Source organism: Lepisosteus oculatus, chromosome 3, assembly GCF_040954835.1.
Source record: "Lepisosteus oculatus isolate fLepOcu1 chromosome 3, fLepOcu1.hap2, whole genome shotgun sequence".
Taxonomy (NCBI): Eukaryota; Metazoa; Chordata; class Actinopteri; order Semionotiformes; family Lepisosteidae; genus Lepisosteus; species Lepisosteus oculatus.
Window position 1 is genome coordinate 33,159,638 of NC_090698.1, and position 17,625 is coordinate 33,177,262.

At 34.9% G+C, this 17,625-nt stretch overlaps 2 protein-coding genes across 3 annotated transcripts in view; one reads left to right on the forward strand and one right to left on the reverse strand.

Annotated features, from left to right (window-relative positions):
• The window catches only part of plpp1a (phospholipid phosphatase 1a), a 47,638-nt gene extending 34,647 nt beyond the window's left edge, over positions 1-12,991 (forward strand). For both annotated transcript variants that reach the window (XM_015337239.2, XM_015337244.2), the window contains exons 4-6: positions 1,431-1,488; positions 11,324-11,500; positions 12,505-12,991. In XM_015337239.2, coding sequence (XP_015192725.1) covers positions 1,431-1,488; positions 11,324-11,500; positions 12,505-12,630 — 361 coding nt within the window. In that variant the 3' untranslated portion in view covers positions 12,631-12,991. The remainder of the gene's footprint in view (positions 1-1,430; positions 1,489-11,323; positions 11,501-12,504) is intronic.
• mtrex (Mtr4 exosome RNA helicase) overlaps positions 11,529-17,625 on the reverse strand; it is a 59,165-nt gene continuing 53,068 nt past the window's right edge. The window contains exons 26-27 of the mRNA XM_006627004.3: positions 13,483-13,587; positions 11,529-13,133 (exon numbers count right to left, since the gene is read on the reverse strand). Coding sequence (XP_006627067.1) covers positions 13,081-13,133; positions 13,483-13,587 — 158 coding nt within the window. The 3' untranslated portion in view covers positions 11,529-13,080. The remainder of the gene's footprint in view (positions 13,134-13,482; positions 13,588-17,625) is intronic.

Genomic DNA, 17,625 nt, shown 5'->3' on the forward strand with positions numbered 1-17,625 from the left:
TTTCACATTAAAATTCTCAATTGCACCAATAAATGTTATTTAGCAAAATTAAGAATTTTACTTATGACACCATTCAATCACAATTCTTGAAAGAGGTAGGTTAGCCATGGTCGAATTGAGAGTACGTACTGTATAACTCTAATACTCTAATGGACCACAACACCACAAGCAAATGTGCTTTAGTCCCTGAAGAATTCCCAGGAGTTTTGGAAGATTTATGTTTTCCCTATTGTTTGTGCATTCAGTATACTTAAGCTATTCTGGTAAAGGTCCAGTGTGTTTAGAAATAATAGGGTGTCATTCACAGAATAAGTAAACATAGTGCTAAGGCAAGCTGTAGTTTGGAACTAGCCAATTACATCTTTCAACAATCAAGCAAATTTTTCTCCTGGTAGTGTTCCACTTAGCATTATGTTCATGTTATACAATACCAAAGGTTCCAATAACTTAAAATATAGGCTGTAGCCCTATAGTTGTCTAGCCCTAGAACCGTTTTTCTGCTCCGTTACAGTACTGTATGCTATTTGTCTGTCTACTTTCTTAGGGCCTCAAATCATAAACATCTGCCCTGGATATAACCCACGTAGTATTTATATGACACTTCAGTACTTGTCTAGTATGTACTGTATTCATGCTATAGTTCAAGCATTCATAAAAATATAATTATCCCCTTTACTGGGTTTTACAGAGCTATTGTTTTATTTTTTCTATTTGGGTTTACAATTTAAATATATATTTTTATTGTTATGTCATTAACCCTAAATCTCATTTTACATGTTTGCTGAATTTTTGTATTAGTTAGAGTATCTAGCCTCTTATTTAGTAATTGTTTATCAAATATATTGTATATGTTGGTAATGGTTGTACAGCATTTTAAGTAAAGAGGCAAGCACTAATGTCATTTCTACGGTTATTTCAGGATTTTTGCTGAATAATGCTTTTTTATCCACAATTGATATAGTAAGGGGAAGATGAATTAATAAATGAACAATGTGACCTGTGGATCTGTCAGTCTCATCTGTCATTTTTATAGTTGACTTTAAATCTAGCTTTTTTGGTGCTTAGAAGGAAAAAGTTTCAATAAATCAGAGAACTGACAGTGTTAAAATATGTTGGAAATTGTAGCTGTAACATTTAATACAGCATTCTTAATTTATGTATTAAAATATAAAATCAAGATATGTACAGGTATATGAGCTGCAGTTGCTGAAGACAGAAATATTATTTTTGAAAATTTAAAATATTTTGTTTTTTTAGTACATACCATAAAAATAAATAAATACTTTAATAATATTTTCCCTATAAGCAGTTACGAGGAACTATGTAGCTCTTTTTTAGAAGTAAAGTGCTAAGACAATAGTATATCCGATGTGGTTCTACTGTATATCTAATTATCCCTTTTTCATGTTGTCATTATCTTTCTTTTGCAGACTCTCCTTTTATTCTGGACACTCCTCTTTTTCAATGTATTGCATGTTATTCCTAGCAGTAAGTATTAATCTTTTTTTGTACACATTACTGATATATAGTATGTGTTGGTTGTGCTTTATTCACAGTATCACTGTTTTTTTCTGATTTATCTGTATGATTCATGGCATCTTGGGATACCTGGCTTCTGCTGTGGACCAACCCTGTTAATTTTTTTAATGATCATTCACCTGACGTAGAGTCATACTAGCAACCTCCATTAATTCAACTAATATAAAGCTTGTGCTGTTCCACACTGGCAAACAAGGAAAAGCATTTTAGAATGTGACTATTTGTAATTATCATCCTGTTGAATGCTTTCTAAGGGTGACATTTAAAGGCTATAGCCATAAAGAAGCTCCTGGTTTCTATGAAACATTGATGATCTCACTACTCTCTTCCTTTGTGTTTGTTTGCTCTGTGCTCATGGAATTAAGTGCCTTTAACAATAAAGGAGGAAAGGTTTGTGGTCATTTTCTCTTTGAAAAATGAGACGTTACTATACAGTAATTGCTTGTGGTGTGGCGTTGAGTAATCATGGTTCAGGAAGACGTCTGAAACATCCAACTGTCTTTGGATCAGCAAGTTCTTAGACAGGGTTATTAAAGCTGTGCACGTGCGCTCATTTTAGGACAAATCAGAAAGAAAGAAATTCTGGCTACTCTATGAAGAGTGATAGGGATTATGAGTATTAGTCATTCATTAATGTCAGCTGATGTTGACATTACTTTGCAGATTTTCAGTACTTGAATCAATCCCTCTTATGTTTGAGACTACACTCTTTGTAATATTCTTTTTTGAAATGTGAGAAACAGACAGATTATAAATGTTAATTTGATTTGAAATTTGATTGGAAATCACCCAAAACATAATAGAAAGGTAGAAATTTCCTTTTAACGAGCTTATAAATTGTGTTTCTAAAATAGTCTAATTATGTCCTAGAGCACAAAATATGAACCCATAATCAGCCATGGCCTACTATGATTGTAACACTTTTTAATAATATAAAGCACTTTACTGGTATTATTTTAGATACTTTATATATATATTTGATACGTAACATATTACATGATTTAGTATATGTAATTTGAATGCATTATAGTAATGCTAATTGTTTGACTTATTGGCACCTCAATAATAAGGATTTCCAGAGAGCTGCACTGTGATGAACATGAGAGAGGTTATAAATAAGAGAAGCCATTTGGCTCATCTAGTCCATTTGCTTAGTAAGCGATTGATTATTGTAGTTTGTTCCAGATCCTTACAACGCTTTCCATGAAAGAAGTACCCACTATTCTTAGTCTTAATTATATGCCCTCTTATTTATTCTAATCGGGTCTTGTTCTGAAATGTATGTAATAAATGTATGCAGTTTATGTAATACTGTTGATCTGCATGACTGGAAGGTCCTATATTTGGGTTCCACTGTTGCACAGCAAACAGAGATAAAATACTTAATGTTTTCGTTATAAAACAAATTGTGGAGGGGAGGACAAAATAATAGGAACACCTTACAACAAGTAACTTGTATTTTGAAGTAATTAAATTCCCAAATTTAAAATTAATAAATGTAATCACTAATTACTAATATGATTTCACTATTAGAGGTGAACTACTTGGTGTCCAAATTGCAGGTTCCTCAGTCACAGAAACAACAAAATTATTTGTTTCAATAATAATAATAATAATGTTTCTTTATTAGCCCTATACAATTTCTTGCATTAGGAATACGTCTTTTCGCATACCCCAGCTTTTTTCCATGGAGACACAGACACAGAGACAGGGAGAGAAGCTTGGGGTCAGAGTGCAGGGTCAGCCATTGTACGGCGCCCCTGGAGCAGTTAGGGTTAAGGCTCAGGGGCCCAACGGAGTAGGATTCCTCACCAGCCGCGGGATTTGAACCGGCAACCTTCCAGTCACAGGCGCAGATCCTTAGCCACAGAGGGGAACAGTGTCAAAAATCATGAAGGAAATCAGCATCAGGAGACGCATAACCAGGTGTTAATGAGTGCAAAACCTGGAATTTTGAGCAATGGAAGAAAGTAATATGGTCTGATGAGTCTTCGTACTCTTTTTCCAATATCTGGTTGGGTTTATGTTTGAAGAAAGCCAAAGGAGGCCTTCAATCCACCCTGCCTGTTCCCAGCTTTTAAACATAGTGGTGGCTCTGTTATGTTATAGGCAGCTATCTGATGGGAGTCATTTGGTCCAAATATTATTATTTTCCAAATATTATATCCCACTTTAACAGTTCAAAACTTGAATATGTGTATTCCAAGAAGGACTGAAGCTGTTCTGAAGGCAAAAGGCAGCCCAACGGCTTATTAGCTAATCAATATTCATATATTGGTTGGTGTTTCCATTATTTTGTCCACCCTCTGCAGTTGTGAACACTGGATTGCATTTTTCAAGTGAAAATAGAATCAATTTACATGCATGTATAAATGCTGTTATACATATATTTTAGCTTTCCATATGTTCCGTACGTTTCCACTTGTTGCTGCTTTCATTATGAAGTTTGTTTTGAATTTAATTAAGTTTAGCTTCTGAGCCAGCCCCATTGCAGTTCAAACAAAGAGACTGAGATTGAGCTAGCAATTTCAAACACCAATAAGTGATGTCAAATAATACAGATCATCTGGTAATGATGATTATATTAGCTTTAGAAGTTATGCAACCCTTTATCACTGTTTTTGCTTAACAGACGGAAACTGTTGCTCATTTGCAGGATTGGGTTCAAAGTTACCCTGCAAAGTACAACCCCATAAAGTGCCTCACTCACTTCCTATAGAGACAACTACACAATGTATTTGACTATATTTCATGGGACCAAATTTCTATTACAAAATGTGTTCCTTTGCAGCTTACACATGCTGATGCAGCTACCCACCTGATCTATTTACAGGTGGTGGACAAAAATAGAAACACCATTGTAAAGTCATTTCAAAGAACGTTGAGTCACCACGTGTGGCCAGAATAGGCTGTATCCACTGTGGCATAAAGTCTATCAATATCTGATTCTGCAGGAGGGATGAGATACACCATTCTTTCATGAGACAATCAGTCAACTCAACAAAATCAATTTATTGTGAGAGAGTTTATTTTGTTAAAAAATAAACCAAATCCTGGTTTTTGGAGGTAGCAAACACTGTCTTAGGTATTGAGAATATCCTAATCATGTTCAATTGGGTTCAGATCTGGTGAGTGACGTATGGATGAAATCAAATCATTGAATGACCACACATACAGTACTCTGTAGATTTCTGTGGAGACCTCGTCATTCTAGAAAACATCCCTCCTGGCAGAAATTAACTGCTGTGACGTGGTGTGAAAATGATCATTCTGTACCATTAAAATTAACTAAAAAACAAATTCAGCTGAATCAAAATCATGTAATCACAATGAATTGAATTGGAAGAACTCCTGTTTGACTACCTCTTCTTTAAGAAACCATGGCATGTTGTACTGGGCTTAGTAGCTTGCCAGCTTTTACTTTTAAGATTACATCTAGTGTTAAAAGGATCTGAATGCTTGCAGTATCATGTAACAGACCCACGCAAATGATCAATACAGAGACAGAACATTCTGTCAGTCAGCAGAAAAACTTAAATTGATGTGATCTAAGCCAGAGCTAGTATCTGCTTAACCTACTTCCCATCAGCATGTGGTCAGGCCGATAAGAAATGTCAAACTCTTAGTTTTATATAGTTTCTGGTAGACCTATTTACTTCTGGGTTGGATTCTAACCTAAATAGTCAAACTATTTTCTCAGGTATATACATATGATTCTTCTTAAGGTCTTTTAATGCAGATTGCTCAAATCATGCACATCATCAAAGGTAGAAAACATGGAGCCTTGTTAGAATTATTTCACTCAATGAAATTATTATACCAACTATGTCAGTGAGTGTTCAGATGGAACAGAAATCAGAAGCCATATCAGTGAGCTCACCAAATTATACTAAATTCACTGTACAGTGCCTCCTTTTTGCTTGATAACTACGTTTGAATTTGTTTGTAATAACCTTTCACAAGCTAACCTTTGTACATGCAATGCGATATGATTTGTCCTCTTACATTCCAGTGTGTAGATATTTTAAAGCAGATTATTGATTGATTTAAAGTAGAAGTGACTTTACTTTGAATCTCATGCGAGAATGTTGTTTGTAGTTTTTTTGTCAAATTTAATTGTGACCTGATTAAATATTCTTTTAGTAAACAAACTATATATCAAGGCAAAAATGATTTTTTTTCTTTGCATTTTGTTATGAAATACCCTCAAGTTTTCCCACTCTTTTTTGGGAGTTATTAGATGATTTATGTGTTTATCTGGGAAAAGTAAACTACAGGGAATCTGTTATTTGTATATGTGGAGGTTTTTAAATGTGGTGTAGAGCACCATTGTCCATGTCAACAAGAATTTCTAAAGTTTAAAGGTGACTGTGTTCTTAAGCTTTCAGGTTTTAATTGATAACTCCCTTTGATTGCTTATAGTAGAAGATCATCTTATTTATGCTATATCATGAGGAGGTCAAATGAATTTTGAAAACTGTGCAAAGGAATAAGCCTTTACATTATTCCCAGGCATATTTGTAGAAAGGTTTGGGGGCTCACAGTATTTTTATTGATGTGCTTTACATTTTTTAAAGCATATGTTTTTAATAAACTTGATTCTCCATTTGTCAACATCATTTTCAGTGAGTTTCCACAAGACATGTCATGAGATGAAAATGTTTCTCCCGTAGTGTCTCAAGTTTTCTACCTTATTGAAATATGTGAAATCCTGGAGCCTGGCCAGTTTTACTACATTATATCAGCGATTGCATAAAAAAACAGAAAAAAGTACCCATATGGGAAACATTACTATCATCTTGAAAATTATCACACATTTAACATATATAATAAAACAATACTACTATATTTTAAAGAGCGAAGAAAAATAAATGAATAGAATTGCTTTCAAAATACAGAAAAGAAGCTATCATATTTTGTAGTTAATTTTATTTAGTGTTCTCTCTGGACAGTTTTGGGTTTGAATCTGGCTTCATCCAAATTTCCACTTGCCAGTATTTTACAGTGTTCTCATTCCTGAGGCATTGTGATTCTATGATATTGCCAAATATTACATTACTAATGTTATAGCCTGCATTTTTTGTAGTGCAATGTCTATTTTTATAAAAGACATCACACTAGTGTTGACTGTATCTAATTTATTTCTTTAACATTCAGAACAATTTTGTAATTTAAGCAACATTAGGCATCATGCACGTATAATTCCTCCACTCTAAATCTGGTCTTTTGCTTTATTGTCCAGCATAAAAGTTCTGTATTGTAATAGAAATTTGGTCCCATAAAACAATTAATTGTGTAGTTGTCTCTATAGGAAGCTATTTTTAGTGAGTGAGGCACTTTATGGGGTTGTACTTTGCTGGGGAACTTTGGACCCGATCCTGCAAACGAGCAACAGTTTCCTTCTGTGAAGCAAAAACAGTGATAAAGGGTTGCATAACGTCTTAAGCTAATATAATCACCATTACCAGATGATCTGTGTTATTTGACATCACTTATTGGTGTTTGAAATTGCTAGCTCAATCTCAGTCTCTTTCTTTGAACTGCAATGGGGCTGGCTCAGAAGCTAAACTTAATTAAATTCAAAATAAACTTCACAATGAAAGCAGCAACAAGTGGAAACATACGGAACATATGGAAAGCTAAAATGTATGTACAGTATAACAGCATTTCACAGATGTGGAGGTTTAGTTGGTTATTCTTATAAACTGCAGATAACATTAAGATATACCATGTGAGAAAAAAACTGGAGAAAAAGAATGAGAAAGAATGAGAAGTGCAGTGTGAACACTTCTCTCTCATATTAACTCAATTTGGTTTTACATATTGAGTTAATTAATCAGCTTTAGGCAGATCTTCCATAGAAGAAAATTCAGTGAAAAGCAAAAAAAAACTTTTAGAAGCACTTAAGTTATGATTAACGTACACATTTTAAACAAAAATTAAACCTTAATTTCTAATGAGTTTTGAGACTATTCAGAAAAATAATTGGAAAACTTTAGTGTCCTGAACTCTTATGAAACAATGAGCTCCTTCAAGTTTCTGTTCTTGTGATGTGTTAATTGGGAACACATTGACAAAGTAAACCACAGCCTCTTAGATCAAATGTCTACTGAACTTTTTTCCTCTTAAAAAAAGAAAACACATTGTTACACTTGGGAGCAAAAAGTGATTTTAACAATCCATATTAAAAGATGGAAAATTACAATTTTAAATGGTTATCAGAGCCCTATTTCCATACTGAAAGCAGAAACAGAACCAATATGTATTTGTATAAAAAGGTAAAGCATTATCAATATAAATTTGAGGATCTTACAAAAATGTCCGAGATGAAATAAAAAAATTACATTTGTTTATGTTTGGGTGGAAAATGACTGACTGGCACTGGTATCTATTGTATTGATAAATTCAAACCCATCTTGTTACCAGTTTGCAATAATATGTTCAGACGTTAAAAAGTCTGTATTAACCTTGACCCCAAGAACATCAAGATCTAATAATGTTTCACCATTGTAAGCTCTGAGTGAAATGGCTGACTTATCTTTATTGAAAGTAATTTCAATATTGTAACTCCTGTCAAACTTTAACACTACATTTGAGCAGTTCAGCAATACCCTACATATCTCTATTTTAATTAGATTTATTTATTGGCTTTACTCACTTTTGGGTGGGAACATTATCTAACCGCAAAGACAAAGCTGTGAACCCCCCCAGTATAGTGAGTGATACATTGTTCTAGTCACCACTTTGCTTTTTGTTTTCCCTTAATGTTTTTTTTTAAATAGGACAATGATACAAAGGTGAGCAGAACTGGGTTGAGTTAGGATTTGACTAACTGAAACTTTTATTTAGAACTGAATTGAAAGCTTTTCATGTCACATACACTTGACAATTTAATTGATGCAAATATTTGAAAGGTACAGTAGCCATTGAATATTTTGAGCCTAGGAAAAAGGTAAAGAAACTAGAGCACTTGAAGAACTACATTTAATATATCTGCCTTACACCTATATACCTCAGCAAGAAAGATAAAGAAGTGATAAGGATCTCATTGTCATGGTTATAAACAGGAACTGTAATTACTGTCATAATAGTGGAAACCTGAGTAGTGCTCAGACCAGTTCATTATTTTTTTACAATTTTATGAAGGTGTTGCATGAGCATACCTTTATAAAAAAAGGTCATTCAGCTTTGGGCAATCTTGCAATCTACTCTTGAATTGAATTCCAACCTCAATCTGAACCAAAATTGACAAGTCCATTAGGAATGAATGCAGAGGCCATATGCAGACATTACACTTGACCTTTTCTGTACTGCTTCCAACACTGTGTAATGCCATCCATCAGTGGAAGTATGATGTCATCTTCAGAAATAATGCTATTAGCTATGCAGTATGCTCAGGTTTCCTCATAAAATATAAAAAGTACACTGCTTTTCTTACATATTTCAAAAGCCTTGACTACACACAATAGGTGGATCCATATTTCCCCCCAGGGTCTGAGAGAAATCTCTTCAGTTAGTATTACTTCACTTTTTATCCCTGTTAAAGAGGAATGGTATAGGTTCTTTCATGGATAAGCGTTTAAAAAATAAAGCATCTGCCCTCAGACTTTACACATTTATGCCAATACAATTAAATAAAGCCTTTTACAACCATACAAAAATGTTTTAAGTATCTCAAAAACAGAAAGAGGTGCATCACATCTTGGAAATCATGGGTTCAGTCTGTGTTGCTCTGCTTTCCGGGCTTTACTTACAATGATGGAACTGAAAGAAATGCATGCCCAGCTTAGAGAGGAGGAAAGTAGTGAACTTTGCAAGCTAGCTGTTAAAGATGTTTGTGGTTTGAGTAGGGTTTATGGTGGATATGAAGGCCGTGTGACATCATCTGTGTGCTCAAGAAAGCAATGGTAACCTGCCATGAGGTTTGAGGTAATGACGAATGCTATACAACTTGCAGCAACTGTCAATTACAGGTGACACCCCCATCCCCTTATAGCTGTAAGGGTCTCCTGGTAAGAACAGTGGATATGTGAGAGCCCACAGTAGTGAACATCGCTTAGGGCCTACTGCAAGTCATTCTGCACATTTAGCACCTTAATGTGGCACTGCTTTGTGGAGGTTTTCTTTAAAAGGGGATGACTTACAGAACATTGCAGTGATGGCATAATGATTCATATGTCCTATATATATCTGCTAGCTACTACTTTTGTTCTCAAGTGATACATGTTTTTAAAATAATTTACTCTAAGGTTTATACATGTGTAAAACAACTTAAAGCATGATTGAAAAACTTCAGAATACCAGGGGAATACTGGAAGAAATAACCTGTATTTTACATATTTTACATTAGCATTATAGTTCTACAGTCTGCTAAGGGGACTGCTGTTGTGGTTAGTAGCTTCCGTCTTATAAATAATTTGACATACTGGGAGCTGGTAGCACCCACTATTAGTGTGCTTATCCATACATATTTTAAAATGTGATTCCAGAGTTTCTCTAAACCAGAATTATAGTTCTACTAGATAAGCTTAGTTTTGCTACTCAATATAACAAAGGCTACAAAGGAATTGAGGCCATTGGGTACATCTAGCTTGTTTGGATGCTAGTTAATATATCTAATGATCACATCCAGCTGTTTCTTGAAAGAAGTCAGGGTACCGGCTTTGGCTTCGACAACATAGCTGTGCACTCTGTTCCAGACTCTCACATAATATAAAGATGCAGTTGGAGTTGCACTGTTTTTTTATGCAAGAGTAACAGAAAAAAAAACTTGTACCATTTTAGTCATCAATTCACCTTTTTTATCCCTAAATGTTTTTTTAAAAAACACAGGAACAATGATCAAACCATAAGACATTACAGCTCACGTTAATTTCAAAAGATTTTCGATACTTTTATAACAATGTTGGTCACAGATTTATGAACCATCATTGGAGGTTTTGGATAAATTCAACTTAGAAAATGCATCTGTTACCTTTGGGGAAGGGAAAACATTGTTTGGCTTTACTACTGAGTGATTAAGTGCCCAATTACATCAGGCTATCAATGCTAAAATCTCTTTAAAAAAAAAGCATTGATACTGGCATTATTTTTGTTTACTTAAGTTTAACCAATTTTTGGGAATTAGTTTCAAAATGGTTTCAGACAATTTGCAGCTCAAGATATCAGTTAAAACCAAACATATTTTTGGCTCACTTCTGGTCCAATTAATCTGAAAATAAGTCTGGGCATTAATGCATTTCTAGACTTTAATATCATCAATTTGGCACTTGAAGGATTCTATTAATTCTACAGGTACTATGGAATATGGTGATATATGGTTCTATTTTTTCCCCAATATACAGAATTTAATAAACCCATCTATTTATTCAGGATTTAGGTGTATATGCATGTCAGACAAAATCATATTAGAAGTGCAGATAGTTTTTTCCAGATTGGACAGCTTCTCCTTAATTACTTTCCATTCTACCGTGTATAATTTTTTTGTCATTTCATGTTCATGTCTCAAATCAACATTACATTAAAATTTGGTTATCTCATCTTGGCTCGTCTTTACAACAGTCCCACTCATTCAGTGAAATGGGAGATTAAATGATTCCCCCAGTTTCTTCCACTTCTAACAGGTTTGCAGTGATGAACACTTTGTTTTGATGTCTACAATTTTACTTTACTGAAACTGTATATTTCACATTATTTTATTTTCAAAGCACAGCAGTAGTAAGTATAAAGCCTGTGCTAAAATGTAAGCTTATTTCATGAACTTAAGTTTTTTTTTCCTTTGTAGCTTTATATTCAAGCAAGACTTCAGGTGGAATGGGCAAGATTGTTGCGCCCCACAATCCAGTTCTTCCTGATTGCAGCCTCTGTTTATGTGGGCCTCTCTCGTGTGTCAGACTACAAACACCACTGGAGTGATGTTTTAACAGGACTCTTGCAGGGTGCTGCTGTGGCCATACTGATTGTGAGTAAACGATGAGTCAAGATACAGATAGGTTTAGTTGAGCTTTTATTTTTCATATCTGCCCCGAAGATTGCTTACACTAGTCACCGAAGCTTTCAGTGACTCTGTAGTATTCTTTCAATGTTATTGAACGGTCTATAACACAGCCTTTCAATCACATCAGTTGAAATTACAGAAACTAATATGACTAGTTCACTGAATTTACAGCTGTATAAAGTAAAACATTTATGTACTTCTTTGAAACATACTAGGGAAAAAACATCCAATGCATATAAAGTAATTTTCGAATATTCTTATCCACCACATTTGTACACAATTTCAATAAATTTGGTTTAAATTGTGTACAAATGTAGTGTTTAATCCCATTTCATTTAATATTCTAAACAATCTCTATCTTCTAGCTTCTAAATTGTTTTTAAAGCATGCATAAAAAGCACAAATATCAATGAAAAAACATAAGTAAAGCAGAACTGTACAGATTGTTTATGTAACTTGTATTTATTTTTGTATATTCCTTTAAATTTAACATGAGTAAAAACACTGTTTACCATAACTGAAAAGAAACTGCCATCAGGCAATGCTGCTCTGCTCACACATTCCTTGCAGTACTCTACACTTTGTCTCTTGCAAATTCATACTGAGAAAGTATGAAATGAAAAAAGGAGAGAGGACAACTGTAAAAGGAAATCTATAGATTACAAAATAACATATGGGATAACAGGGATATGTGAAAGTCAGATTTGTACAAGACAGCTTCACACACTGGATAACTGGTTATCAAATAACTTTTAAATGTGAACCTATTGAAACTTAGTGGGGGTCTAAAATACAGTAAACACAAAAACATTAATCAAAATTATATTGTAACCAGTCATAAGAAGCTCTTGGACTGATTACTTTTTATTTAAATCCAATCTTCCATCTTCATACAGATGGTCAGAAGAATCACAATCATTCTCCTATGCCAAATTGATGTACCTTTCCTTCCTCTTTCTTTAATGCAGGTTGTATTTGTATCAGACTTCTTCAAGACAAGGGTTGCATGCTTTCCACCTACAGAAGAAGAAAGGTCCCACTCAACTTTACATGAAACCCCCACTAATGGAAACCATTATGGTAGCACTCATTAGGCACAGAAGACCGATGTGGACAACCTGTGAATGTAACCCCGCTTTTTGCCACGTCAAAAATATACTCAAGTCTGGAGGATTACTGAACCTTCTGTCTACGTCTTGATTATGTAAAATATGCCTTGGCAAGACTGCTGCTACTATCAAAGCCTAACATCTATCTCACAACTAAACCTGACTATTATGTACATGAAATAGCACTTCTTTATCTTTTTTTAACTTTTCTTATAAAAAACAGCAGTCCAATTTCAGTATTTTTTTTATTAAAACTTAAAACTATGTACAAAGCTATGTTTTTAAGCTTTTGAAATTTATCATGCTTGTTCACGTATGAACAAAAATAAAATATTCAAAAAATGTACCCTCATTTCTTGTACAACTATTATAGAAGACTTAGTTTGAGTTCAGTCAAGTGACTAGTTACTTAACTGCAGGTAAAAAATAATCCACTTATAAATAAAGACTGGCAGCAAACACAATGTCTCTCTTGATCTTCGTGATACCTGAAAAAACAAAGGTACAAATGAACAACCTTGATTAAATGTGTGACGGTCAATTAGTAAATATTGTTTAGATATTTCTAAAAGTCTATTACAAAGATCAAAGAAAACTCAATCTCTTAATTACATACAAAATGTACCAAAACTTCTTTAGCTGGCTTTTAACATTACCAAATGTCAGTAAACACAGTATTATAAAAATATTATATAATAAGTACTGTATATATCATGCTTGCACAGAATGTAACCCACTAGACTCAAAACCCCCAAGGAGCTCCCATTCTATGTATCTGCATTGTACATACTATGTCACATTTTTCTTATAAGTAGATAAAAGAAAAAAAAAACTTACCTTCTGCAAACTTGTTTTCCAACTCAGTGTTTCCTATGGCCTTTGCGGCCTGACACATTTGTCTCAGCAGCTCCTCCAAACGTCTCATACACCGGATAATGCTGCCTGTGGACAGTTGGAATCAGTAGGTGCAATGAATGTTATGAAGGTACAGAGTTGTCACTTGTGTACAATCTGGTTTCTTACTGATGTACTACATCAAAAAAGTCCATTACTATTATACTAATGTAACTAAAAGCATATAGATTACACTAATTGCATATATTTATAGATTTATATATATATATTAGAAATACAGAGGTAAGTCCAAAAAAATGAAACACCTGGGTAAATGAGGGACACCAAGTATTTTGAAATTGAGGGCTTCCACATGTGGTTCATGTTTTTATTAGGCAAATAAAATAAAAGGAAGCTGAACATCATGTATAAATTCTGGACTGGCATGGTGCCTATATAGCTAACATGGCTATAAAAGGAAACCTTGGTGACTTAGAAAAAGTGGTAATTATTGGGGCACATTTGGAAGGAGCTTCAATGACCAAGACAGCAAGCTCAACTTGCTGATGTTTCGTGAGCAATGGCGAAGCCAGCATGGAAGCCCAAAGGAAGGACATCATCAGCAAAGGGCAACTGTGGGCGGAACCTCAAACTCCGGATTTAGATATCGGTGTATTAATTTGAAATTCAAAGCAAAACAGGTGAGCAAGATCAACTGACTGCAAATTGTATCCTATGGTGAGTGCAGCCAGTTTCACCAGAAAAGGGTCCATCCAGAATTCCACAAGTCCAGTGGTGCAAAGACTACAGGCAAGAGGCTACCAAGTAGCAGGGAAATGACAGATGAGTTATTCCTCATCATGTTCACCATGACAAACAAACAGACACACATATGGTTCTACAGCCCAGAGAGGTAGGTCCCAACAATGAAGGGCTCTGTTGGTTCCATACCGTTGTGTCACATTTTCCTAGCATGTTTGGGTATGGGTGAAATCATTGCCTTAGAAGGCAAGCCAATTGCTGCTTAGTGGTATGGAATGATTATCTTCACCCCATTTTGCAACATTTCTCTCCTGCTGGGAGGGATGTCTTCCAGGATGACAGTGCTGACATCCACAGAGCATGTGTGGTTGTCAAATGCTTTGATGAGCATGACACTGATATTATTCATATGTCATGGTCTCTTTGTTCACCAGATCACAACATAATTGGGCATTTATGGAATATTCTGAAACAGTGCCTCATTTTTGTTTCTGAAATGAAGTCTGAGATGTTTTCCATGATTGACTTTCTCATGAAAGAAAGTTGTCACATCCCTCTTGCAAAAAGTCCATGCTGGTAGACTCTATGCCACCGTGCATGCAGGCTGTACTGGCTGCACATGGTAGACTAACCTTTTAAGCAACTTTTAATTGATTCTTATGAGGTTATGCCCACTGCCTAAATACACACTCTTAGAAAAGCAGAAAAACTATAGGTACATTGAGCCAGCATCATGGACATTAAGGTACAAGGTACATGTGATTGTTTTCCTAGTTACAAATATTCCCAGTCTTGTTCAATCGACAGTAAAAAAGAGCTTTAAACCTAAAAAACTTCAGCTTCCTGTAGAAATTTTTTTCTGATTTTGGCATAAACAAGGTTATAATTTACAGCAGTGCATATTGCTGGCAATATAGCAACTTAAAAGATAAAGATTTTCAAGTCAACTGCTTGAAATTAATGTTTTAAAAAACATGACGAGAAATTATGACTACAAATATTTTTTTCCCTGATGCCACTTGTCAAGTGTAAAAAGTACTTTTATTTAATGTACTAAAGTGTGGGGTAATATGCACATTGAATTAGAGATCAAAGACCACAATATCTGTGATAAATAAACAATTTGCTGTTTTAAAACAGTTAAAACAATTCTAAAATGTGTTGGTTATAAACCTTTTGTTTTTCATATTCTGAAGCAGTTTTTAAAGAAATGTTACAGATCTAACACCTTTATGTTTTGGGAGGTTGTACAAAATTCCAACTTTTGACAGAGGAATGTAGGATTCCAATACAGGGTTCCCAATCTTATTTCGGTGTGAATTCATTTTCCCGAACTTCTTATGCATGTTTGAACCCTTCAACCAAAAAAAAAAACTTTCTCCCAAAAATCCACTAAGAATTTTCTACATGTCTAAAATCTTAAAGAGAAAATATTTCAACTGAACACACCAAAAGAGCTTTTGGCATTACTGGGCTATACTTTGACCTGTACAACAATAGCTGAATAAAACAGTGAATCACAAGTTAATAGTTCAGGACATACTAGTTAAACATCTCATCTCAGAGATTCTGATTTAGAATGACTGCATTTAAAAAAAGCACTTAAACTGTACAAATAAAACCACATTTTTTCCCCAAACTCCACTAAGTCTCCCAAGGGGAATAATGTGCATTTGCCCCCCTAAGATAATTCAGAGTTCCTGGAATTCACATTAGCTGGACTGTAATTTGATCAGTCCACTATATCTGCTTTGTATTTGCCAGCTAAATGTCAGGGCAGGCTCCAAATGAAGTTAAAGAAATAAAAAACTAACACTAAAACAGGAAAAAGGGGGGTGCCAACCCAGTAACAGCAACTGAAAATCAGGCCATAGCTGGCTTGACTTTTGCTTGGTAAAGGTTTATATCTCTTTGTCGTGCTTATCACTATTTCTGCCTAGTGGTTCAATGAAAATCTAAATATGAATAATGGGCACAACAAACTGTCACATATTTCTTTAGTTTTTGCCATGGAGTAAACCCAAACTGTGGCTGTACAGTCGTTTGTACCTGCTATCCTTCTGTATGGCATATGCATGTTCTCACCATTTCTCATATTATGGTTTTGTCTCGGTATTATGGTTTTCTACCACAGTTCAAAGATATGCTGTGCTGGTTAACTGAAGTCTCTAAGTTGCCAGTGTATGCATGTATGAGTAGTTGATTGCATACAAGTGCACCCTGTAATGGAATAACATCACCTAAATCAAGGGGGGAGATTCATCGTGAACCCTGACCCTGCTAGAAGCAGTGTAACCCAATAATGATAAAGCATTTACTGAAAATGGATGGCTGGAGTCTTATGTCAAGAAAAACTACTTTAAGTGACTTGATGTAGCACAGATTTGGATTTCCAAAAGATGTTCCATAACATCTGGCTTGGTTAATATTGGTACATTTTTTACTATTTATGTTTAAATTCAAATATACACCCCTCAACTTAAGGGAAAGTCAATATTAAATATACTCAGTATGGGACAACACAGAAATCACGTGAATGTGTACATTTCCAAGAAGCCAGAGATGCCAACCTTCTAGGTGTCAACTAAAGATCTAAAAACTATGTAACAGTAAGTCAATAATACTTTTAGTTCGGTTGGGTAGCTGCATCAGCATGCTTTAGGCCCCAAAGGAACAAGTAATAGGTTTATTCCATGCTGAAAAGAGAAGAAAGAAAACTTGTTTCGGCCACGTAGCTTTCTTCACACCTGAAGAAGGCTCCACGGCCGAAAAGTTGTGTTTTCTTTCTTCTTTTCAGCATGGAATAAACCTCTTTCTTGTTCCTCAATAGTACTTTTATACTACCACTGCCAGCCAGTAACATACATTTTTTCACTTCTTTTCATAGCTGTCAATTCATGTTAACTTTAACAAAAATCTACCTTGGTAGGTCTGATACACAAAGCGTCATGCCGCCGACAGTGGAGCCCCTCCATTCACCATTTATCATTCACGACCATAATGTAAGATGACTTTTCCACATATAGGAAACAGTAGGAAAGCATCTGGACCCAAACTTGTTTCAACAGCCACACTGAAATCTTGTGACAATCACCCTGTTTCCGTTTTTACAGATATTTTCAATATATCCCTTAAGCAGGATAAGGTACCACACTGCTTTAAAATGACTACTAGAATACAATGAATACAACTCTAGTACCTACAAAATCACCAGTGTGAGCCGCCTCAATGACTACAGACCTGTTATGATAGTTTTCCAGCGACTCATAGCCATTTTCCTATCTGATGTGCACTTGGACCCACGCCAGTTTGGCTACAGAGCAAGTGGGTCAGTGGATGATGCAGTCTCCATAGGGCTCCATGATATATTTCCTCAGGATTGTT